Raw genomic sequence first — 23399 nt, 5'->3', positions numbered from 1 at the left:
ATTGAAGGTCCCTATGTTTATGTACAGTACCAGTCAAAAGTTTGGACACACCTACTCATTCAAGGGTTTTTCTTTGTTTTTACTATTTTCTACATTGTAGAATAATAATAGTGAAGACATCACAACTATGAAATAACACATATGGCATCATGTAGGAACCCAAAAAGTGTTAAACAAATCAAAATCTATTTTATATTTGAGATTCTTCAAAGTTGCCACCCTTTGCCTTGATGACAGTTTTGCACACTCTTGGCATTCTTTCAACCAGCTTCACCTGGAATGCTTTTCCAACAGTCTTGAAGGAGTTCCCACATATGCTGAGCACTTGTTGGCTGCTTTTCCTTCACTCTGCGGTCCAACTTATCCCAAACCATCTCAATTGGGTTGAGGTTGGGTGATTGTGGAGGCCAGGTCATCTGATGCAGCACTCCATCACTCTCCTTGGTCAAATAGCCCTTACACAGCCTGGAGGTGTGGTGTGTCATTGATGTAGAATAATAGTTAAGACCATGTAGAAAATAGTAAAAAATAAAGAAAAACTTGAATGAGTAGGTATGTGCATATGCGCGCAAAAAAACTGCATTGAGTCACGTGATAGTGGATATTGTGACGTCAGATGAATGAAGCCGAGATGGCGGCTGCAGGAGGAGAGCCTTCTGCCCAGAGTGGTCCGGATGATTTGTTCAATCATTTCTACACAGAGGTAGGATACATTTAGGAAATATATGATACTTAAGGTGTTGACAAATTCCGACCATTAATGCTCTGGATTTGTATGTATGAGGCCTTTAAGCACCTGCTGGCTAAAAAGCTCGAGAGGCTAACGTTAGCTAGCTCAGTAGCTGACGCTAGCTAGCTAACGTTTGCTCGCATAACACGGTGTGTGTATGTGCTAGCTAGCAGTACTAGCAATTGTTAACACTAACAGCTGTGGTGTTGATTCGCCAGAACGATTCTCAATGATCCTAATACGCATATAGTTTGGTAAACCGCTATTTTGTTTTATAAGTGTAGAGAAATTGTGTTTCCTTTTTTTAAAGTGGTGAATGGTTGTATTTGATCTGTAGTCTTTCAAGTATTAGTTTCGGTATTTCACTTATGGATACGCCCCCAACGTATTCGTCAGAAGGCTTTATTACAATACGCGCTCTACTTAGCCAGCAGATCTGACCCGCTTGTTTACAGCTGTACTTGGTTCTTACAGGATTCCTGTGTAGATTAAGGCACTGCAGAGCCAGGGCAAAATATGGCTTGGAAAACGTAGAACGTACAGCCTCTCCAAGGCAAATGCAGCATTACATTACAAATTAATGTTCTTCTGGTGTACCAAAACGCAATGACGTTGTCGGTGTGATTGAGGTGTTAATCTCGCTCTGTGGTGTTTTATGCTGGGTTTAGACAAGGTATGCAAAAGCCGTCATACCAGTCGGCATAGTGGGGCAAGAAAGACTGAGGGCAAAAGCAAGCCAGCGCAAAGGTATGCGTTGCTAAACAAAAAGTGCAAATCAACATCTGGAAGAAAACAACGTTATGGCGGAAGGCAAAATATTTGAACTCTGGCGGCAAGTCCCATCTACCGTAGTGGCTGATGGCATTTACCGTCGTGCTCTCATTGAAAACAATGACATCCGGTTTGCCATCTACCTCATACCATGTAAACACAGCATTAATCTACACAGGAAGCCTGTCAGACCCTAGTGCAGCTGTAAGAAAGCAGGTCAGATCTGCTGGCTAGTGCTCTGGAATGAATATAAACATGCTCAGTTCCATCTATCCAACCTTCTCCAAGTGGACTCATGAGTCCTGACAGATAATGCTACGCCAGCTGGCCAGTGAGAGGGATCAAGATTATGTAAATGATCATGAGTGAACTTCTGTGACCTTAACTAATATGACATTACTTTGTCCAACAGGTAAAGCAGATAGAGAAAAGAGACTCTGTGCTAACCTCAAAGCAGCAAATAGACAGGCTGCTCAGACCTGGGTCATCCTACTTCAATTTAAACCCCTTTGAGGTAAGTGGCTAGTTCCTGTCACATGCAACTGTAGTTGATCTTACATTTTAGTCATTTAGCAGATGCTCTTATCCAGAGCGACTTACAGTAGTGAATACATACATTTCATTTCAGGCAAAAAAAAATGGTACTATTGATCTATTATTATTGTGACAAGATTGATATGTAGATCTGCATTGAAGGGTCCTTAGTACAACACCAGCGACCTCATCAAGAGGTTCAGGCCTCTTGGCATAATGGCTTAGGTGTTGTGCTGACCGACGCATCGTTGCAGGTTTCAACCCGTTTGATATACTTGCTGAATGTTGCTGCAATGGTGTCAAAGTTAAATGGTGTTAACGTTGTGTGACCATAGTGTAACATTCTTTGTACAACACCAGCAAGTTTGTCAAGAGGTTTGGATCGCTTGACGTAAATTGGTATTTTACTGACAGCCTCATCTGTGTTGCTTAGGCTATGCAGTGTCAACTTTGCTTCTAGTGAAATGCCTAATTTCAATTGCAGGTGTTACAAATCGATCCAGAGGCAACAGATGAGGAGTTGAAGAAGAGATTCCGAGCGGTAGGTATACTACATCTCTGACAGAAGGTACCGAAGTATCCAATCTTGGACCAACAGATTCCTTGACAGCTTCCAGGCCATACCACTGTTGAACAGCTAACCCTAGGTGTCCACCTAGACCCTATTAAGAGATTATTTGCATTGACTCTTTACACCCATTCCATACATGTACTCTGACACACAGAATTTCACTCACTACCATCACTGCTGCTTTTATTTATTTGTACTGGTCAATTTATCTACTTTAAATAACTGTAAAATGATTTACATAGTACGTACTGTCTATTTTATCGTTTCGATTTCCCATCATATCTTAAAACTGAAAACCTTAGTGGTGAAACAGCCACGTCCGTTTGCGATAGATATTGCAACAACAAAGAAGTTAATGCAAAAAACCATTGTTTTTTCCCCTTGTGCGTGCAATGATGTCCGAAGTAAAGACTGACCGATATGGGAGTTTTGGGTCCGATATCGATTTTTGCATCGATATAGCTGCCTATTTTATAGTTTTTTAGAGGTGGAATGGCAGTGGATAAGAATCCAAAGGGTTTGTCCTGAAACACCACAAGCACACTAACAGGAAGTGCTGAATTAATTAACCTTTGTCTCAAAGTAAATTAAATGAAATTATATTGGTTACATATACATGTTTAGCAGATGTTATTGCGGGTGTAGCGAAATGCTTGTGTTTCTAGCTCCGACAGTGCAGTAATATCTAACAAGTAATATGTACTCTTTCCATTTCAGTTGTCCATCTTGGTCCATCCAGACAAGAACCAGGATGATCCAGACAGAGCACAACTAGCCTTTGAAGGTAGAAATATGATTGCAGACACAATATGTCTACATCAGTTAGCCAAATCCATTCAAAGAGTTCTTATCAACCCCCAATCCCACTGTATTTCTAGCTGTGGACAAGGCATACAAAAACCTGCTGGAACCAGAACAGAAGAAGAGGGCAGTTGATGTAATCCAAGCAGGAAGGGAATATGTTGAGCATAATGTAAGTAACTGACCGCTGGTCCCTCTGTTCATACGTCTCAGAGGTAGCTTCCCAAATGGCACCCTATTCCAGTAGTGCACTATAAAGGGAATAGGGTGCAATTTGGGACGTATATTTAATGTACAACTGTATTAATAGTAGTGATGCTACTATTACAGTTTAAGTTCATGTATTGCAGTAAAAATGTTGTGCTGTGGCATCTTTTATTGCAACAGATGAAAGAGAAGAAGAAACAGCTGAAGAAGGATGGGAAGCCTCAATTCGTGGAGGAGGATGACCCAGAAATGGTATTGACAAGTGGTTAAATTTAACTTGTAACAGATGTAAGACTGTTTTGATATTGGGCTTATTATTTTACTAAGGAAACCACTCTTCTCTTGATCTGACCCTCAGTTCAGACAGGCGGTGTACAAGCAGACTATGAAGTTGTTTGCAGAGCTTGAAATCAAGAGGAAGGAGAGGGAAGCCAAGGACATGCATGAACGGTAACAGTGCCATTTCAGTCAACTGAATATTGTACATGAAGCATTTGGAGGTATATCGTTGGTGAAATACAGAACACATCAGCACAGACCGCTCAGTGTAATTGCATGAAAGGTGTGTATTGCTTAATACTTGAATTATAGGAATACATGGCCCTCAGAATGTCTTTGGTCTTCTTTTGGTGGCCATAAGGAGGGAATACCATTCAATGTTTCGTGTTGTTTTTCTCCTCAGGAAAAGGGCAAGAGAGGAAGAGATTGAGACGGCAGAGAAAGCTAAGCGAGAGCGGGAATGGCAGAAGAACTTTGAGGTATGTTAAAAAAAGGTTGTAATTACATTTTTAAGCAGTAAACAACCGACATCTCCCAAAATAAGCTGGGATGAGGAGGGACGGAGTACCTGTGGCGCAGCGGTCTAAGGCACTGCATCAAACCCTGGTTTGATCCCGGGCTCTATCACAACCGGCCGTGATCCGGAGTCCCATAGGGCGGCGCACAATTGGCCCAGCGTCGTCCGGGTTGGGGAGGGGTAGGCCATGATTGTAAAATAAGAATTTGTTGTTAACCACCAGCCGCAGGGTAAACTGCAGATAGTCAGTTGTTATAGAAGTCGGCCCGATATTGCTGTTTTCTTCATGCATAGCTGACTATACCTTACATTTTTTGTCACAAGGAAACAAGGGATGGCCGAGTGGATAGTTGGAGGAGTTTCCAGGCAGGCAAAGGCAAAGCTAAAAAAGAGAAGAAACCACGGTCGTTCTTGAAGCCTCCTAAAGTCAAGATGGAGCAGAGAGAGTGATGTCTGTTGAGGTGTGATGGTTAAGGATACTACCCAAAGTGTGCACTTGCACACTCCACATCATGTTTAAAAGCATAGGCCGAAGGGAGTTTCCACCATTGTAAAAATCCATGCGAGGAAGTTTGGAAGTGCACACTTCGGAAGAAGGGTGGAGAATCGAGACTCGGCCCATTATTCTTACTTACTCTTGACAGTGTATCCACCGTCCTGAGAAATGTACTTTTGTGCTTGTTTTTTAATGTATATAATTGTGACATGCAACCTCCATGAGAGCATCACACTGACTGGCCTCAATTAAAGTAGGAAAGATAACAGGAAATCTTCCATTTCTGTAACCACCTTAGTTTGCCTGGACTTTTTGTGCTGTTTTATTTTTTATACCTTTAAATAAAAGCTTGTTTGTAACAACGCAGTCTAGTTCAGGGTAGAACAATGACATCCTTAGGTAACGACTGCCTGGTATGTGTTCGTCAATAGGTACAAGATCCTATAACATATGAAGGAATTCTTCACTTACTGTGAAAGAAGGGGTCCAGCCGCTCTTGGAGGACAATGGAAGTAGATTTCAGAAATACTTCTTTATTATTTCTGAGAGTGCCTGAATATTCTCCCTTCAGTTTACTCCTCTATTCATGCACTTTGGTTGGCGAGCGAGGTAGCGACAATGTCCCGTATCTCAAGTTTCCCTCTTGCTTTGCCTTCATCAGAATGTCAAATCCACAGTGGGCTGGGATTCCACTAGACAGAGAAAGCATCCTATTCCATATGTAGTGCACTACTTTTGACCAGAACCATATGGATCCTGGGCAGTAGACATGGGGTGTCATTTGGGACAGGGCCAGAAAGTCCACTACTATTCATTCCTATGTTGATGCCCCCTCTCTTCAATGCATTGAAAGTTACCCCGATTTACCATTGCTCGTGACCCTCTTGCCATCATCTTTGTCATAAGAACAGTGTTCTTCCATAGCATTGTGCATCCATTCTGTTTTCATACCAAGTGTTTGAGTGCAACATTGCTGCAATTAATCTACAGTACCACAGAAAGCCGGGGCCTAGTCTATCAGTTGAACTCTAATTGTTATACTATGTCCAATATATTCTTAAATAGGTAAGTGATGAAGTTATACATTTCCAAAGAGATTCACCAGTTTATGCTCATGCAACATTAAAGACAATCAATTGCATTTGACAGACAGACAAATTGACAAAGTACATTTTCTTGAAGTGCGTAAGCTGTAAATCAGTTCAATGACAAACCTATTAAGTATGCACATATGTAGGATACATGAGGATGTTCTAGTCCAGAGGAGAACATTAACAATGGTCGGGCTCCCGAGTGGCACAGCATCTCCGTGCAAGAGGCGTCACTACAGTCCCTGGTTGTGATCCAGGCTGGTTCAAATCTGGCCGTGATTAGGAGTCCCATAGGGCGGCGCAAATTGGTCCGGGGTAGGCCGCCATTGTGAATAAGAATTTTTCTTAACTGACTTGCCTAGTTAAAAAGGTTAAATAAATAAAAAACAAGTGAGCGCGTGACAATACAGACAGAACTGACTACCAGCACTAAATGACAAAGTGATCTCCACGGCTACAGGGGCAAAGAAAAGATCAAGCAATTGAAATGCATCTTCACATTCACTTACCCACTGGCGTAACAGTTTCTCTGAACCCCCGCAAGGTCGGAGTTCTTTTTTGAGGGTTACTGTCAAAATGATTAAAATAAAAAGTAGACCTCGATAACAGGCGCGTGGGACCCCCCGGCTTTGCGGGGGCTGCAGGGGTGTCCTGTATGCCAGTGCACTTACCCCCTTCATCTTTAAACAAACTCAAAGGTAGACTCAGCGAAATGACGTTTCCACGAGCAGCAGATATTGAGATGAGGGAGATGCAAGATGAGCTCACACAGTATCTGCACATGCGCACAGCTTTGCTTCATGCCATTAGAGCATGGTAGGTACTGGACAAAAACAGCAGAGTTGAGCTTCACGCTTAGTTGTTGCGGGAATTGGCCCACTATGCTGTTTACTTTCTGCATCTACGTCATACCGCTGAGTCTACCTTTACAACTTTGGCTTCTTTATCATCACCACAAGTGTTGTTTTTCCTAGAGTTCAGTGTCTTCTTAATGTCTCACAAGGGCAAGTGTAGGTAACCTCATCCCCAGTCTTTTTTTGTTACCACATAAATATAGGAACATAGAGCCTGGTGGACCAGATTAAAGTGTTAGATATGTAGCTTCGGCCCAGGCTTTCACGCACATGAACGAAGCCTGGAAGTAGAGGGCAGGTGATACAAGTTGTCTTTTGTCTCACATGACCTTACACTGGTCCCCGCTAGAGGCCATAGAGCTCTGGGCGCCTCCTGTCACATTCAGACTGAGCCCCTTGAAGGCACCAAACAACTAATCATCCTTCGCAGCTTTCTGGTTGCTCTTGGCATTGGTCTTACTCTACATGGGGATAAAAAAACAAAAAGGTTAAATGATCTGTCTCTAAGTTTCAATTCTAAAATCCTGGCTAATGGTAGTCATGTAAGCACTTTGTAAACAAGAGACATTCTAATTGAACTGACCTCGTATGTCTCTTGTGATTCCCAAGTTTCATCCATAAACTCCTTTAGTCCGTCAAAATGAAATGGGTATATTGTCAGATCAGATGTCCGTCCACTGAACGAGTGACTTCCATCTTATTATGACCAGTCACACGTGACGTTCACACACAGAACTACCTTAGGGAGGCAGTGCTGGCTCCTCCTGACGGACCTCTCTACAATCTTTCTTTCTGTTTCCTACAATAACACAATACAGAAACAGAGATGCTTCAGTGGCATTGTGAGTCTCCCAAGCAGGTATACGGTGCATTCGGACCCCTTGACTTTTTCCACATTGTTACGTTAAAGCCTTATTCTAAAATGTATTGCGTTCCCCCTGATCAATATACACACACACCCCAAAATGACAAAGCAAAAACAGGTTTTTAGAATACTTATCTTAATGTGATATTTAAGTTCACACACCATTTACTCAGCACTTTGTTGAAGCACCTTTGGGCAGCTATTACAGCCTCGAGTCTTCTTGGGTATGACGCTACAAGCTTGGCACACCTGTATTTGGGGAGTTTCTCCCATTCCTCTCTGCAGATCCTCTCAAGCTCTGCCAGGTTGGATGGGGAGCATCGCTGCACAGTTATTTTCAGCTCTCTTCAGAGATGTTTGATCGGGTTCAAGTCCGGGCTCTGGCTGGGCCACACAAGGACATTCAAAGACTTGTCCCGAAGCCACTCCTGCATCGTCTTGGCTGTGTGCTTAGGGTTGTTGTCCTGTTGGAAGTTGAACCTTCGCCCAAGTCTGAGGTCCTGAGCGCTTTAGAACAGGTTTTCATCAAGGAACTCTCTGTACTTTGCTCCGTTCATGTTTCCCTCGATCCTGACTAGTCTCCCAGTCCCTGCTGCTGAAAAACATCCCCACAGCATGATGCTGCCACCACCATGCTTCACCGTAGCAATGGTGCCAGGTTTCCCCCAGACGTGACACTTGGCATTCAGCCAAAGAGTTCAATCTTGGTTTCATCAGACCAGAGAATCTTGTTTCTCATGGTCTGAGTCTTTTAGGTGGCTCTTGGCAAGCTCCTAGCAGGCTGTTATGTGCCTTTTACTGAGGAGTGGCTTCCGTCTGGCCACTCTACCATAAAGGCCTGATTGGTGGAGTGCTGCAGAGATGGTTGTCCTTCTGGAACTCTGTCAGAGTGACCATCAGGTTCTTGGTCACTTCCCTGACCAAGACCCTTCTCCCCTGATTGCTTAGTTTGGACGGGCGGCCAGCTCTAGGAAGAGTCTTGGTTGTTCCAAACTTCTTCCGTTTAACAATGACGGAGGCTACCGTGTTCTTGGGGACCTTCAATGCTGCAGAAATGTGTTGGTACCCTTCCCCAGTTGTGTGCCTCGTCACAATCCTGTCTTGGAGCTATACAGACAATTCCTTAGACCTCGGATTGGTTTTTTCTCTGACATGCAGTGTCAAATGTGGGACCTTTATATAGACAGATGTGTGCTTTTCCAAATCATGTCCAATCAATTGAATTTGTAGAAACATCAAGGATGATCAATGGAAACAGGATGCACCCGAGCTCAATTTCAAGTCTCAAAGCAAAAGGTATTCGTTTTAATTTTTTTTTTAAATACATTTGCAATAATACATTATGGGCTATTGTGTGTAGATTGATGAAGGAAAAAATGTATTCAATCCATTTTAGAATAAGGCTGTAACGTGACAAAATGCAGAAAAAAGTAAAGGGGTCTGAATACTTTCCAAATGCACTGTACTTAAATGCTGATACTTATCCAAGTAAGCTCTAAGGGACAGTTTCCCAGACACAAGATTTAGCTTAGGCCTGGACTAAAAAGCCTGTTCAATTAAGAATCTCCATTGAAAGTGCTTTTTAGTCCAGGATTAGGCATAATTTCTGTCCGGGAAACTGGCCTTTAATTATTTGATATCTACTAAAAACAATGGCCAACCATCCCCACCTTTCTCTTTGAATGTCAGCCTGGTATGCTCTGAGCCAAGAGTCTGGTACAGCTCTCTGCAAGATTTGGTGCAAGGGACACTTCCTTCCGACTATGCTGTGCCTCCGGACTAAAACTACGCTCTTCCGTTGAGCCCATGCTCACCACTATGCTCTTCCGTCGGTCCCCCATGCACTTTTTCGTGCGTATTTTGTTGTCCAGTTTTGTCCCTGTCCCCGACACAATTGCTGAACCGCTTGATGGGATCACCCAGGGACTTAAAATCCATCTCTAGTTGTGTGCGCTGCTTTGAACGCTACAGTAGAGTTTCATCATCTCTCACTCAGAGCTGGAGGAACTCAACTAATGGCCTGTTTTTTCAAACCTGTCAACGGCAAAGATAAAATTATTAGGTTGGGAAGATTTTTTTCTGCACAAGGCTAGTACAAAGGAGGGAAACTACACAACTTAATACATGAACCGTCTCTGATTGCAAGTTGATCTGAACAGTCTTAGAAAAGTGGCATTATCAATGACAGAATGGAACCAATGTAAACTACATTCTTTACAATACAGCCAACCATACTGATAATAAAGACATAACAAAAATCAATACAACGCTATTTCAAGTGTGACCCGCATTATTATCATTTTTTGGCACATACCTGTAAATAGTCTATTTGCTGTAACCAAAAAAGTCAGGTAATCCACATTCCTCAGTGGCAAAACAGTATTGCTTTGATGTACTGCGGTTGATGGACTTCTGTGCATTTGTCCGGTAAAGTGCCTTGTCTCCTCTTATTGGGATTTCACAGACAACCCTCCCTGCTTCTCAGGCAAATTAGCTGAAGACATAAACACTAATCTCATTAGAACCTACAGGGATGCAAACAAACTAGTATAGGAAAGAAACAAGCATCATGTCATGTAGTTTTTCAATGATGATATGGAATGACCCATTCCCATTCTTTGAATTTGGTTAGTTTGTAATGAACTGTCAGTGTAGGTATAGTTATAGGCCTGTGTTGCTAGGTGATATCTGTTAGTTCTGACCATAAGTAAAGAGTGAGAGGGGGCAGAGATAGAAACCACAGTCTGGAGGAAGACCGCATTGAGGCATGAATCACGTTTGTTTTCAATGTCAGCAAGGGGATTTCCGCGTTTCTTTAGAATAGCTGCCATTTGAAGTTGACAGTGACTCATTGATGCAATCTTGAGCCACCAGCCGTCCACTACTTTGTACCCAAATAGCACAAAAGTCACTGAATCCCCACCACCCTTTATCATGTCTATACATTTTGACTGATGGAAATAAAGCTTTTTTACAAAATCCAATTAAACATATTTTCTGGGTTATTTTTTGTTTCTATAGCTAGACGTTTATTAAAGGTTAATTGTTCCGATTCACCCAGTGAACTTAACCTTAGTTTACTGGCACACATCTACAGATTCTGTATAGGCTTTGCTCTAGTTTTTATGGTAGCAGATGGGGAAAAGAGAGGGAGCGAGGGAAAGCAGGCCTGGGAGGCCAACAGACACAAAGGTCAGACACAAGATCATGAGTTACTGAAAGATGGATGAGTACCCATGACGGTAGGTACACCTGCATGGCTGCCACAGCTGATCCTCCTGTCCTTGACCCTTCCTGTGGGTGACACGGCAGACTTTACAGAGGAGTGGCCATGGGTGAATGTCAATTAATATTTTCTTGCAAACCCTTTTCTACTCAAAACACATCCGAGGGGAGGGACCTTGGTCCTTCTCCTCTAATAGGGTTGAGAAGGTGAGAAGATAATTTGAGAGAGCCCATGTCCTAACACTACTCATCTACAGACTATTTAGGTAGCAGCAGATGGTACAACACTACTAAATAGAGCAATAGGCCAGGGTCAGTCAAGGGTTTCCTGACAGCCTTCTATATCATTGGCCACGAACACACTACAGTCATTAAATAAATCAGGGTTCAAAGACACAGTCGAGTATTTAAGACAAAAACGCCTCCCCATAACTCAACCAACGGCGCTACAAGCCTTGGCAAAGGAGGACTTAACTTTAATTCGACAGAATCATACATAGTTTTATACATTTAAATCTTATACAAAAAAATAAATGTACAGGGAGATGAACAGCGGTAGCGTCTCATAATAAATACTGTGCTGCTGTGTGCCTGTGGGGTTGGGATGCCATACATTACTATTATGACCCTGTGTGTGCTTCATCTCAGACCACAGGCCTGATACTATCACACATGTAAAAGGCAGTTTGCAGTTTGTGTTGTATGGGGTCTGATTTGTGTGAGTGTCTGTCATTTCCCCAGACTAGATGAAGACCAGCTGAGAAAACATGTCCAGTTGTGAGTACTATTATTACATTAATATGGCATCAATCCCTCTCCTCAAAAGCATTGCATAACGTAACAGAGATACAGAAGATATATTATATCAATAGGAGAGGCCGATATAAGCAATAAATGTGGAGTGGCAATCACTCATTGACGAAACGTGCCATTCGATTGGCTAACATTAGCCAAGATCGATAGCTGTGGCATGGGCAAGAGTTTCCAAATAAATACAAGACAGTGCCACCCTTCTCCAAGCGTTTCACCTCAAATGAAGAGGTCACGATATTGTCTTTCAGAGCAAGGCTTCTCTTGCTCTCACTAGTGTTCCACTACACGAGGCCGGTCCTTTACATGCGGAAGACTGGAGCTGGGTCTGGGTAATCTAAGGTTGGGTTAAAAATTCCTCTCTTGGTCATTTGCCTTCTGTGGAGCAGAAGCCGAGAGGACTAAAAGGAGGGCTGTCTTTTTCTGAAGTCCTTCTGGTTTTCTAGCTGCCAGCATGAGCCTCTATCCTCACTGTGGAGATGGGTGGGGGCAGTACAGTAAGCAAGAGGAAACGGGTCCATGCTGTGATGAATGGCCAAAGGATTTCAGACAGACTTGTAAGGTCCATCAAATTTGGCCGTACCGCCTTAAGTGGTCGTATCAGTCTGCTCCACCTGAAGAAAAAAAAAACGCTCTACCATTAAGAGTCTGTGGAGGTCCCGGGTCACCGGCTGATGTCGCGATTGCCCTCCCAGCTCTTCCCCCCCACCGCATCGCCTGCTGTCCCCGATTCGAAGAAAGGGTGTCTTAGGGAGTCTGCCAGGGCCAGGCGCTTAGCGGGCTCGTATTCCAGCATGCTCTCAATCAGGTCAAACAACCGATGGTGCTCCTCGGCTTCCGACAACAGGTACCTCTGAGAACACACAGAGATGTGATCAACATAATGAAAATCAGGAAAATGTGAATACTATATTTGGGGTTAAGGTTCATTTCAATAATGTCTAAATAGAGGTTGATATCAGAAATCCCTGGTTAATCCGACATGAGGGGGTGAATGGGAAGGAAGATAAGTAGTGGGGTGCTACACAAGGGAGGGAAAAGGAGCTGCTCTCTTACCCGTAAGGGTTTGCAGTTTTCCCTTACGTATCTCCCAGCTGACGAGCTCTCGTCCCAGTCCAGACGGCCACGGTAAAAATATTTCTGCTTCCTGAGTTAAAGGGGAGAGAAAAATTATTGCAAAGATTGAGGAAGAGCGGCATATATAGATAAAAACAGTGTGTGCGCAGGGGCAGCAGCATGGAAGAGTTGCCATAGGGTTCAATACCCACAGACAAAGATCACCAACAGGCCCTTTGATGTGGCAGAAACCCACAACTTTACTTTGATGCTCTGCATCAACAACTAGACAAAGCAACACTATGGGTGTGTTTGATGGATGACTTTTTGACCTGCAACTACACAGATGCACCTGGTCGTGTGTGTATGTGTGAGGTCTGACCTTGTCTTGCGTATCATCCTGGAGGGCACCGGCCCCAGTATTCTCTCCATCATGGCCAGATGCTCCCTGTTATCATGAGTCTGGGGGAGGGATGAACAAACAAGACAGCAAAGGTAAATCTTAATTGCATCTCTTTCAGTGTATACATGGCCATAAATGTAAATAGTGGATATCAGCAACTAGACTGATGCCAACACACACCATTATCAGAGACCTCATCTATCTTGCAACAATTTGACTGTAAAATGTGGCTGAAGCTGAAAGCTTTGAATAGAATGAGCGGTATAGTATGAGAGCGCCATCACCTATGGTGTTAGCATAGCCAGGCAGAACTCAGAACACAGAGGACAACGTCAACCTAGGGTTGATCCCAATTGGATTAGCAGCTGTGTCTCTCTGCTGCTCTCTCTGGCTCAGTGTGTGTGTTTGCTGCGAAAGCCATTCTGGGCTTCGTTCAGTCCTTCCTGACAACCTGAATCCACCAGACACGGAGAGTCATCTTGGAAGGCAGCTGTCGCCACAGACAGCATGGGATTGGGAAGGGAAGTGGGGTTTTACCTGGAACAAGGTGAAGCCCAGGTAGTACTCGAACAGGATGCAACCGATGCTCCACACATCACACGGCTGGCTCCAGCCCAGCTCTACAGGACAAAACACAGAATGGGTGAATGTTTTTGGGCTGGTTTCCCAGACACAGATTAAGCCTAATACTGGACTAAAAGTATTGTCAATTGGGATTCTCCATCTGAATTGGTGGTGTGTAGGCTGGTGGAAACTAATAAAACAATGAAAAAGCTCAATGTAAGACCCTAGCCTCACACGCTTGCTCCAGTGCTTCGATTTATCAAAAGCAACAACCAAAGTTTCGGCAGCAGCAGCTTTCTGCCTTAACATTAGTTGTAACTTCACAACTAGCATCATAGATCAAGAGGGTGAAGATTTAGTTTCTTTAAATAGAACAAGGACTCATACAGGCCACATAACAGACCATGGGTAAGCTTACACATTGAGCTTTGAAAGTATGTGAAAAGACAATCAACCCAGCTCAACTCTGAGCAAGCACACTTGACTAATTGTCTCACATACTGCAAAGTGAGTACAAAGCCAGTCAACTGTGCTTAGTGTCTGACTGTGGGTTGCTGTTCAGTGTCTACCTGACTGGAACCGAACTGGCAGATTATGGCAGTTCAATGCCACTGCCAAAGAACACCCCCTCTGTTTTAGAATAGCCCAGACATAGCCCAACCAGACAGGCTATAGCAGTCCATTGTCAATGTAGTGGCTACACCACCCTTAGTGTAGAATAGTCCTCATCCAATTGTTCAGCTAACTGGCCTGAAGGAAGATAGGGCTAACTCTTGAGTCTGAAGTGGAACGTCACTCACCTAGTATGACTTCCGGGGCGCGGTAGTGCCGTGTGGAGACGATGGTGCTGTGGTGCTCGTGGTCAAATGTGGCGCTACCGAAGTCCACCACCCGTACGTCCGTGCTCTTTACTGTCCGCTCGTCGCGCTTCTGTAGGGAGGAAGGTGAAAAAGGACATGGCTTAGAACCTTATAGTTTTGTTAAAAATAAAAAGGCAGAATGCTACTTTTTTTCAAACCTCATGAAATGTGTAAAGCTAAACTTTTAGACAATTGGCCAGTGAATGACACCTTGATTAGTCCATTCCTGATATCTAGTAACATTGACGTGATCCATTTTCATGCTTCTGACATTAAACCATACCTGTATCCAAACTGAAAATGATTCCCATTTGTTTTGATTTGGTACATTTAGGCCTAATCGTCATTTGCACTTCAGGCAATAGCTGACTGCCAAAGCATTTGCGATGACACTCAGGCTGTGTCCCAAATGGCACCATTTTCCCTATATAGAGCACTACATTTGAACAGGCCCTGGTTAAAAGTAGTGCACTATTAGGGAATATGGTACCATTTGGGATGTAGCCTCTGAAAGCAAAACAGGCTCTGCAGAAAGCCTATTATCCTGAGGCCCGACTCCTCGTCTCACCTTCTCTACATTATAGGTCATAGTGAAGTCGGAATTGACAAACAGGATGTTTTCTGGCTTCAGGTCTGTGTGCGTCAACTTGGTATCATGAAGAACTGTGAGGAAAAAATACCAGTTAAAATCCCAACAGCCATTCACATTCGATGGTGGTCAATGAAAAAAAACACTCTTCTGATAGGTGTGTTTGAACCAACGATGCCCTCATGTGGCTAAAGGCTTCTTATTGCAAACAATGGTGGCCTTATATTCCAATTCCAACCTCTCTAGGTGAGTAAGGAGGGGGATAGCTAAATCAACAAAAAGGAATGAATGAAGGATTGTGTCACGGTAGTGATAGGGGTCTATGTAGGGCATTGGTTGTTGGAGTGAGACCAGTTGGTAGGTCATGTTGAAATTGTTAAAGAGAATGTGCTCTTGATAACTCATCTGGTTAAACAAAGGCAATAAATACAAGATAGTAGCGTAATATCGGAGTGCACTTACACTTGACAGCCAGGCTGTGGAGTGACAATTATGACAAGTTGACTGCTAGTTTCTGCACTTATGTCGGGCCGTTATTGTGAAAGAAAATGTGTTCTCAATTACTTACCCGGTTAAATAAAGGCAATATATTTTTTTATATACAAATAAATATATAAACTTACACTTGACGGACAGGCATAGCTGGTAGGCCATGTGTCGGACCTGGGCGATGGAATAGGGCAGGTAGTTGTTCTCCTTGAGGAAGTCGAAGGTGCTGAGGGCCAGCAGCTCAAAGGAGATACACATGTGGCCGTGGTAGTCGAACCAGTCATACATCTGCACACACAGGCTGGGAGGAAAGGTGAGAGGGGTTCCATAACTAACAAAGTAAACATAAGTCAATAAAAACAAAATGATACAGGATCCTGTGTAATTAGGGGTTTTCTTCAGGATCAAAAAGGAGGCTTAGGTGGTGGGTGTGGGAATGGGCATGGTAAGCAAGGCTACATTTCTAAGGACACCCCATCTCAGTGATGTAGAGAAAGATTTGCATTTATTAAGCCAACTTTATGCAAATCTACAGATTTCTCCATGGAGCCGAGAGATATTTTTGCAGTTTAAAAGCACATTTCCTGCAATTCTACACAGTTGGCCATGGAGCTGAGAGAAAATTGTGTAGTTTTAAAGTTCAACGTGTTAAACCTAATCAAATCAATACTGCTAAATTCATTGTTTTTGGAATTTTCAAGTCTCCTTGATTGTCTAGCTTTTATTTTGGTGATTGTTAGTTCTCAAAGATTATATTATTTCAAAATATATAGGCCCATTGTCTTTTCTACATACTTCATACCTGATTTTAGTCATTTAAGTTTACACTGAAAGTGTTTTTCCATTCCCGAAAATTAATGTAATTACACTGTTTGGAGAAAGTAATTAAATTGGAGAAAAATTTGACAAAAATCCCTGGTAATGAACAATACACCGTAGTGGTCTGAGTCAGTAGCAGGCTACTCACTGTTTGTTTTCCGGATCTTTCTCATTGATTCTCTCCAGCACATTGATCTCCAGACGAGCTGCTTCCTTGTATTTCTCCACATTTTTAATGATCTTCAGAGCAACAGCGGCCCCTCCCCTGTAAGACACATACAGTATGAATGACAAAGACATAACTAACCACGCCACATGATGAATATAGACACAAAACACATGAGGGAATACCTTACGGTGCAAAGCTGTGATTCCCTAAGTTAGGTCCATCTACATAACCCGAGTTTGTGCTGTTGCTTGGGAACCTGGTGTCACAGGTTTGGAAGCTAAAATAAGATGGATACCCTAAGGATAGCTTTTGAAAAGATTTTTCAGTCTCTTTAACATGATACATTTGTCCAACCTTGTTGAGCCATGAAATTCCACCTTATTTCATACAAGCAAACTGTATTGTGATGAGTACATTCTATTCCCTTGTCCTTGCATGTTGATAATGCAACATGTTATGTTCCCAAAAAGAATTTTGACTTTATCACATTCAAGTTCAAACTTGTATTGCGCTTCAGGGGGCAGAGGCAGGGACATTAGCATGGAACAAATTTGCATGGGGTATCATTGCCCTACCCACTAAACTCATGCCCTATAGAGAAGCACACAGATGTCTATAGTGAGCCTAAGTGCAGGCGCTAATACACCCATAGCAAACGGCCACGACATGATGGAATAACAAGATTAGCCGAAGGAGGGGGGCTCTAACTCTAGAACTACTATTTGTAAATAGTAAACACCTAGTGCAGGTAGAGGGAACACAAAGAAAAAAATAGGACTCCGGAGGCTTTAAAAAAGGGCCACCAGCTAACAGTCAAAGCCGTTGTTTTCATACGGATACATACCGACGATGGTCAATACATTGCATCACCCTCCCAAAGGTGCCTTCTCCCAGAGTGCTGACAATCTCATCTGGAAGACAGACAGAGAGATGGGGAAAGAGAGTGGGAAAGAAGGGAAGAGAAGAATTAGACATGTGGACCGGAGCAGGAACATCAAGGCAAAAAAAGTGACAGGCGTTTCAATACTAGCACCCATCCCCCTTTTCAGGTTGTGGACAAATGGGATGCCAAAAATAATCTTTACTTTTACACGGTCCTAGATAACCTATGATAATTGGGGTACACACACTACCAGAACAAATTATGGGAAAATGTTTTGAGTGCCCCCCAGCAGCCTATAGGAAGGAAAACCAAAAGTATATTCCTACAGATGTTGTGGTGGTGTGCCTATTTTAGAGCAAGGGCGTCGGGAGGGAGGAATGTGTTGGGTTTTACTGGTTAACCTATGTAATTGAAAAACCCACTCAAGCAAAACTTCTGAAATAAGTGTAAATGTGCAGACTAAGCAAATAAATTTGGTTTCAAACTAGAAGAACATACAAGTCATGCCAGGGATACGAGCTGGAAAATGGTAAAACTATATGTTAAGTGGGTGGATGTTATGAGATCATGGATCATAACTGTGTTTTTTTAAGCATACAAATCATGCTCTTAATTTACCACTACAAATACTTCTATAAAGTGTAGCATTAAAAAGATGCAACACTGTCAAAGGTCAAAAATGCAACACCGCAGACAACTTAAGGCCCTATGGATGTTTACTAGGTAGGCCTCATGTTAGTTTTGAAGGAAAGGGCTAGATATGAGGGGTTGCAAAGCTAATTGCTTTTCCCACTTAATGTATTACAAAAAAAATATTTGTTTTAGACCTGGACTTTAAACTAAAACGCAAGAGACAATTAAGAAGTTGAGGAAATGTTGTGTTAGGGGAAAACTCTAATATCTCTGATATACAATCACAGCTAGATAGCCTCAACACAACGAGCTGTATTTATCTAAAACCGATATCCTCAAAAAAAAATGGTGTGCTATCCACCCTGCTTTTTGAGCTAGAGCAAACAGCATTCTACCATGGCATCATCATCAGGCACTCCCCTGTCAGTGAATGCTCTATGGTTTTAAATACTCATATGGAGAAGGGTTACGATAGAGTAGTGGCAGTGAGTACATCTCTCTTGCAGGACGTCCCCACTCCGACAGATCAGGTGCCCTTCCTCGTCGTCCCTCACACTCAGTGCCCGCGTCCGGCTGTCACTCCGCTGTTTGCAGCCCCCACAGCATTAGCAGGTCACGACACGACCGACAGGGGACAGGGGGGTTTTCGGGGGCAGCCGTAGCCACGGCGATGGAAGGCGGCACAGGTAGAGGAGGGAGGAGGAGGGTGATGTTGTAGTTGACGTAGTGGTTGTAGGTGGGTGTGGTGGTCATAGGGCGATTCGTATGACACCACGTGAGGAAATATATAACGATAGGGATATAGTGCAAGGGAACAAGTCAAAGATCACATTTTGTCCTCTGCTTCTCTCCCCCTCTACCTTTTAACCCGTGCTATTACAAATAAGGAAGCAACCTGCATATCCATTCATGAACAAAAAGCCAATTCAGAAAATACCAAAAATATCTACATCAAACTATGATATTGCCCACTTAAAACGAAGCAGAGTACTTCCCAAGAAAACAAATAAAATGAGAGGATGATAAGGCAATCAAGCAAAAAATAGTTCAAGATTAAAATCATCAGAGATACATAGATACATGCCACCCTATGTTCTTCTCTCTCATTTATGTCTACTTAACGCAGAAGGCGAGAATGTGGATGATGCTTTATCCACATGGGTCCAAAAACAGTCAATGTCTCACTACACAGCTCATTTTATGAGAAGACTGTAGAAGGTAAATCTGGATTTAACTAAGACAAAACAGCTACTCAAATCCTGCTGACAAAAACAAAACAAAAGATTGTACTACTTACCAAGTCCAGGAGCTGTGGACAAGAGAAGGTAATAGAGAAGTAGAGAGACAGAAAGACATGAGAAGAGAAAGATAGAAAGGAGCGGGAGGGTTAAAGGACAAGCTCGGGCCGGGCTGTACTCACCGAGGAGGATGGGCTATAGGACCTGGTTCTACGCCGCCTTCGTTTGTGCTTACGCCTGCTGCCCTTCCTTCGGTACGACTCCTCCCGTTCCCTCTCGCGCCCCCTCCGGTAGTCGCACATGCTCGGTGAGAAGTCACGTGCGTAGTAACCGCCGTCAGCTGCTGCTGGTGCACCTCCATGTTCCCTTTCCCGGTTTCCGCGGTCTCGTTCGCGGCTCTGGTCCAGGCGCCGGTAGCCCTCACAGTAGCGCCGGTCGTATGGCCTGCGGTCTGCCGAGCGATTGTCGTAGCTGCAAAAGAGGCGCCCAACACAATGGGTTAGAGCGGTGGTGTCTCTGACCACCAACTCAGGTTACACGTTATTCAATGAATGCCATCAGAGCACTCTGATACTGGTACATGAGAACCTATTGAGAGTTTAAAAAACATTTCTACCAGATAAACTATCATAAGGTACAAAAGCTTACATACCAATTATTTAGTTTGCAAGTACACAAATATAACACAGCCATACAAACACACCTCCTGGAGCGAGCGTAGCTTCCCTCCTGTCGGTTTCCCCGTCCCCTTCTGTCCCTGTCCCGATCCCTCTCCCGGTCACTGCTAGAGGAAAAAGAGGGCGATCTGCGGTGCCTCTGCTTGCGTCCTCTGTCTCTGTCCCGGTCTTGATAGCTGCTCCGGCTGGCCCTTTCTGAGGACGGGTACCGTCTCGAGTGTGGCATCTGTGACAAGACATGTTACTTGGTATTTCATTGCCGTTGGTGAGGGGTTGGATTGCACTCAGTAAGGAAGGGATACAGAACAGCTGCATGGTGGGGGAAAGGAAGAAAACTAGTCAAAGAAAACCAAGTGAGGATCCATCCTCAGCTCTCCCATCAAGCCATTAAACTCTGGAACTGTTTTAAAGTCACCATTGGCCTCATGGGGAAATCACTGAGCGGTTTCTTTCCTCTCCAGAAACGGAGTTAGGAAGGACGCCTGTATCTTTGTAGTGACTGGGTGTATTGATACACCATCCAAAGTGTAATTAATAACTTCACCATGCTCAAAGAGATATTCAATGTCTGCTTTTTTATTTCTACCCATCTACCAACAGGTGCCCTTCTTTGCAAAGCATTGGAAAACCTCCCTGGTCTTTGTGGTTGAATCGGTGTTTCATTTGCTTGACTGAGGGACCTTAAAGATCATTGTATGTGTGGGGTACAGAGATCAAATCCAATTTGATTGGTTACATACACATATTTAGCAGATGTTATTGCAGGTGTAGCAAAATGCTTGTCCCCCTAGCTCCAACAGTGCAGTAGTATCTAACAATTCACAACAAAACACACAAATCTAAAAGTAAAAGAATGGAATTAAGAAATATATAAATATTGGGACAAGCAATGTTGGAGTGGCATTGACTAAAATACAGTATAATCCATATATACATATGAATTGAGTAAAACAGTTTGTAAACAGTAAAGTGACTAGTGTTCCATTATTAAAGTGACCAGTGATTCCATGTCTATGTACAGGGCAGCAGTCTCTAAGGTGCAGGGTTGAGTAACTGGGTGGTAGCCGGCTAGTGATGGCTATTTAACAGTCTGATGCCCTTGAGATAGAAGCTGTTTTCAGTCTCTCGGTCCCAGCTTTGATGCACCTGTACTGACCTCACCTTCTGGATGATAGTTGGGTGAACAGGCCGTGGCTTGGGTGGTTGATGACCTTGATGATCTTTTTGGCCTTCCTGTGACATCGGGTGCTGTAGGTGTCCTGGAGGACAGGCAGTGTGCTCCTGGTGATGCGTTGAGCAGACCGCACCACCCTCTGGTTGAAGGCATTTCAGTTGCTGTAGCAGGCAGTGATACAGCCTGATAGGATGCTATCAATTGTGCATCTTTAAAAGTTTGTGACGGTCTTCGGTGCCAAGCCAAATTTCTTCCGAGGAACTTGAAGCTTTTCACCTTCTCCATTGCGGTCCTGTCGATGTGGATAGGGGCGAACTCCCTCCGCTGTCTCCTGAAGTCCACGATCAGCTTCGTTTTGTTGACGTTGAGGGAGAAGTTATTTTCCTGGCACCACTCTGCCAGGGCCTTCACCTCCTCCCTGTAGGCTGTCTTGTCATTGTTGGTAATCAGGTTCTACCACTGTTGTGTCGTCTGCAAACTTGATAACTGAGTTGGAGGCGTGCGTGGCCACGGAGTCATGAGTCAACAGGGAGTACAGGAGGATGCTGAGTACGCACCAAAATTAGGTACTCATTTAATCACGGTAAACACCAGTTGTGGAAAAAGTACAACACCTTAGTAGAAAATTACTCAAGTAAAAGTGAGTCCCCCAGTAAAATACTACCTGAGTAAAAGTCTAAAAGTATTTGGTTTTAAATGTACTTAAGTATCAAAAGTAAATGCAACTGCTAAAATATACTTAAGTATCAAAAGTATAAATCATTTAAAATTCCTTATATTAAGCAAACCAGACAGCATCATTTTCCTTTTTACGGATAACCAACATCATTTACATACGAAGCGTGTGTTTAGTGAGTCCGCCAGATCAGTGGCAGTAGGGATGTTTTCTTGATAAGTTGTGTGAATTGCACCATTTTCCTGTCCTACTAAGTATTCAAAATACTTTTGGTTGTGAGGGAAAAATGTATGGTGTAAGAAGTACATTATTTTCTTTAGGAATGTAGTAAGCGGTCAAAAATATAATGTACAGATAACCAAAAAAACGACGTAAGTACTTTTACACCACTAGTAAACACCTATGTCACAGAGTGAGGCCATGCAACTGATGTGACTTGTTAAAACATGACATTTAAGCTTTTCATTTGTAATTAGTACAAATTTCAAAAAACATAATTTCACTTTGACATGATTGGGTAAACATCTAAATTGAACTTTAAATTCAGGCTGTGTAACAACCAAATGTGGAAAAGTCAAGGGGTGTGAATACTTGAAGGCACTGATAAGTTGGGGGTGGCCTTATGACTAACGTTACCTAGCTAACGTTAGCTAATAAGCCAACTAACGTACTGTACCTAGTTAGTTGATGTCATGCAAACGTTAGGTAAGTAATGACGTGAATTAATCACTGTGCCAGTTTAGCTAAGTGTGATAGCTAAAGACATGGGATTTCCAAAAATGTGTAGTTAAACAACTAGTAAACTAAGTATCTTCATAAATGGCAATTTGTTGACTCAGACTAGCTAGCTACGACATTGTCGAATTGGCTGGCTAACGTAAGGTATTACTAGCTAGCCGACGCCATGATATTTCGCAGAAATGCAGGCACATGAATTGCTTTCGTGAAGAATTGCATAAATTGTAATTTTGTTCAAATACATATGTTTGGTTAACTATTTCTGATATTTACCTAACGTTAGCTAATAGTTATTTAGATCGGCTGACTAGCTAGCTCCCTAATGCTAGCATAACATTGGCTAGCTAGCTAATTTGACCGCCATTTTACCTAGCTACTTGCGTTCGTTAGCTTTGATGCTAGCTGACTATAATTGGACTCGCGTGGATCAACATATCATTGAAACCAGAATACAATGTAGTGCACACGTGTATTTCCATATTATTTTACCGTTATATCAGCCAGGCCTGTGCGTTTATCCCACAGGAAATCCGTGTTTGCGCTTCAATTCCTAGTTTTCACTTCTCACTATCTGTTCAGCTAGCTAGCGCTCTAACCTCGTACAAACCATCCTGATATCGCGAGTTTACATTCTGTTTCTCTAAAGCGAAACAGAATGTAAGCTCGCGATATCAGGATGG

At 43.1% G+C, this 23399-nt stretch overlaps 2 protein-coding genes across 4 annotated transcripts; one reads left to right on the top strand and one right to left on the bottom strand.

Moving 5' to 3' along the window:
- The first annotated feature begins 602 nt into the window (after nt 1-602).
- LOC115173299 (dnaJ homolog subfamily C member 8) lies at nt 603-5272 on the top strand. Its single transcript, XM_029731269.1, has 9 exons — nt 603-703; nt 1914-2015; nt 2520-2576; nt 3324-3390; nt 3485-3579; nt 3795-3866; nt 3973-4064; nt 4297-4372; nt 4735-5272. The coding sequence occupies exons 1-9, from the start codon at nt 617-619 to the stop codon at nt 4858-4860; spliced, it is 774 nt and encodes a 257-aa protein (XP_029587129.1). The 5' UTR covers nt 603-616; the 3' UTR covers nt 4861-5272.
- Nucleotides 5273-11342: 6070 nt separating this feature from the next.
- On the bottom strand, nt 11343-23352 carry LOC115173297 (dual specificity protein kinase CLK2). Of its 3 annotated transcripts, none has more exons than XM_029731266.1 (13): nt 23209-23352; nt 20158-20357; nt 19637-19925; nt 18710-18800; nt 17545-17611; nt 16680-16796; nt 15847-16013; nt 15203-15297; nt 14575-14704; nt 13748-13830; nt 13190-13269; nt 12808-12898; nt 11343-12604 (listed from the first exon to the last, which is right to left on the bottom strand). In XM_029731266.1, the coding sequence occupies exons 2-13, from the start codon at nt 20355-20357 to the stop codon at nt 12416-12418; spliced, it is 1599 nt and encodes a 532-aa protein (XP_029587126.1). In that variant the 5' UTR covers nt 23209-23352; the 3' UTR covers nt 11343-12415. The 3 variants fall into 3 exon arrangements, with proteins under 3 accessions (XP_029587126.1, XP_029587127.1, XP_029587128.1); XM_029731267.1 differs by lacking the exon at nt 23209-23352 and adding an exon at nt 21293-21344; XM_029731268.1 differs by lacking the exons at nt 18710-18800; nt 20158-20357; nt 23209-23352 and having other exon boundaries at nt 19637-19767.
- Between the last annotated feature and the right edge of the window lie 47 nt (nt 23353-23399).

Source organism: Salmo trutta, chromosome 34, assembly GCF_901001165.1.
Source record: "Salmo trutta chromosome 34, fSalTru1.1, whole genome shotgun sequence".
Taxonomy (NCBI): domain Eukaryota; kingdom Metazoa; phylum Chordata; class Actinopteri; order Salmoniformes; family Salmonidae; genus Salmo; species Salmo trutta.
Note: the sequence above shows the minus strand (reverse complement) of the source record. Positions and strands in the feature narration are given on the sequence as shown.

What these genes read in the sequence shown, in the direction of transcription:
- LOC115173297 (XM_029731266.1), bottom strand. Translation starts at nt 20,357, where the DNA reads ATGCCACACTCGAGACGGTACCCGTCCTCAGAAAGGGCCAGCCGGAGC. An exon ending in TGACCTATAATGTAGAGAAG is followed by an intron (nt 14,705 to 15,202) that starts GTGAGACGAGGA and finishes TCCTCCCTACAG; the next exon opens with AAGCGCGACGAGCGGACAGT. An exon ending in AAAACTGCAAACCCTTACGG is followed by an intron (nt 12,605 to 12,807) that starts GTAAGAGAGCAG and finishes GTGTGTTCTCAG; the next exon opens with AGGTACCTGTTGTCGGAAGC.
- LOC115173299 (XM_029731269.1), top strand. Translation starts at nt 617, where the DNA reads ATGAATGAAGCCGAGATGGCGGCTGCAGGAGGAGAGCCTTCTGCCCAG. An exon ending in TCAATCATTTCTACACAGAG is followed by an intron (nt 704 to 1,913) that starts GTAGGATACATT and finishes TTTGTCCAACAG; the next exon opens with GTAAAGCAGATAGAGAAAAG. An exon ending in AGGAGGATGACCCAGAAATG is followed by an intron (nt 3,867 to 3,972) that starts GTATTGACAAGT and finishes TCTGACCCTCAG; the next exon opens with TTCAGACAGGCGGTGTACAA.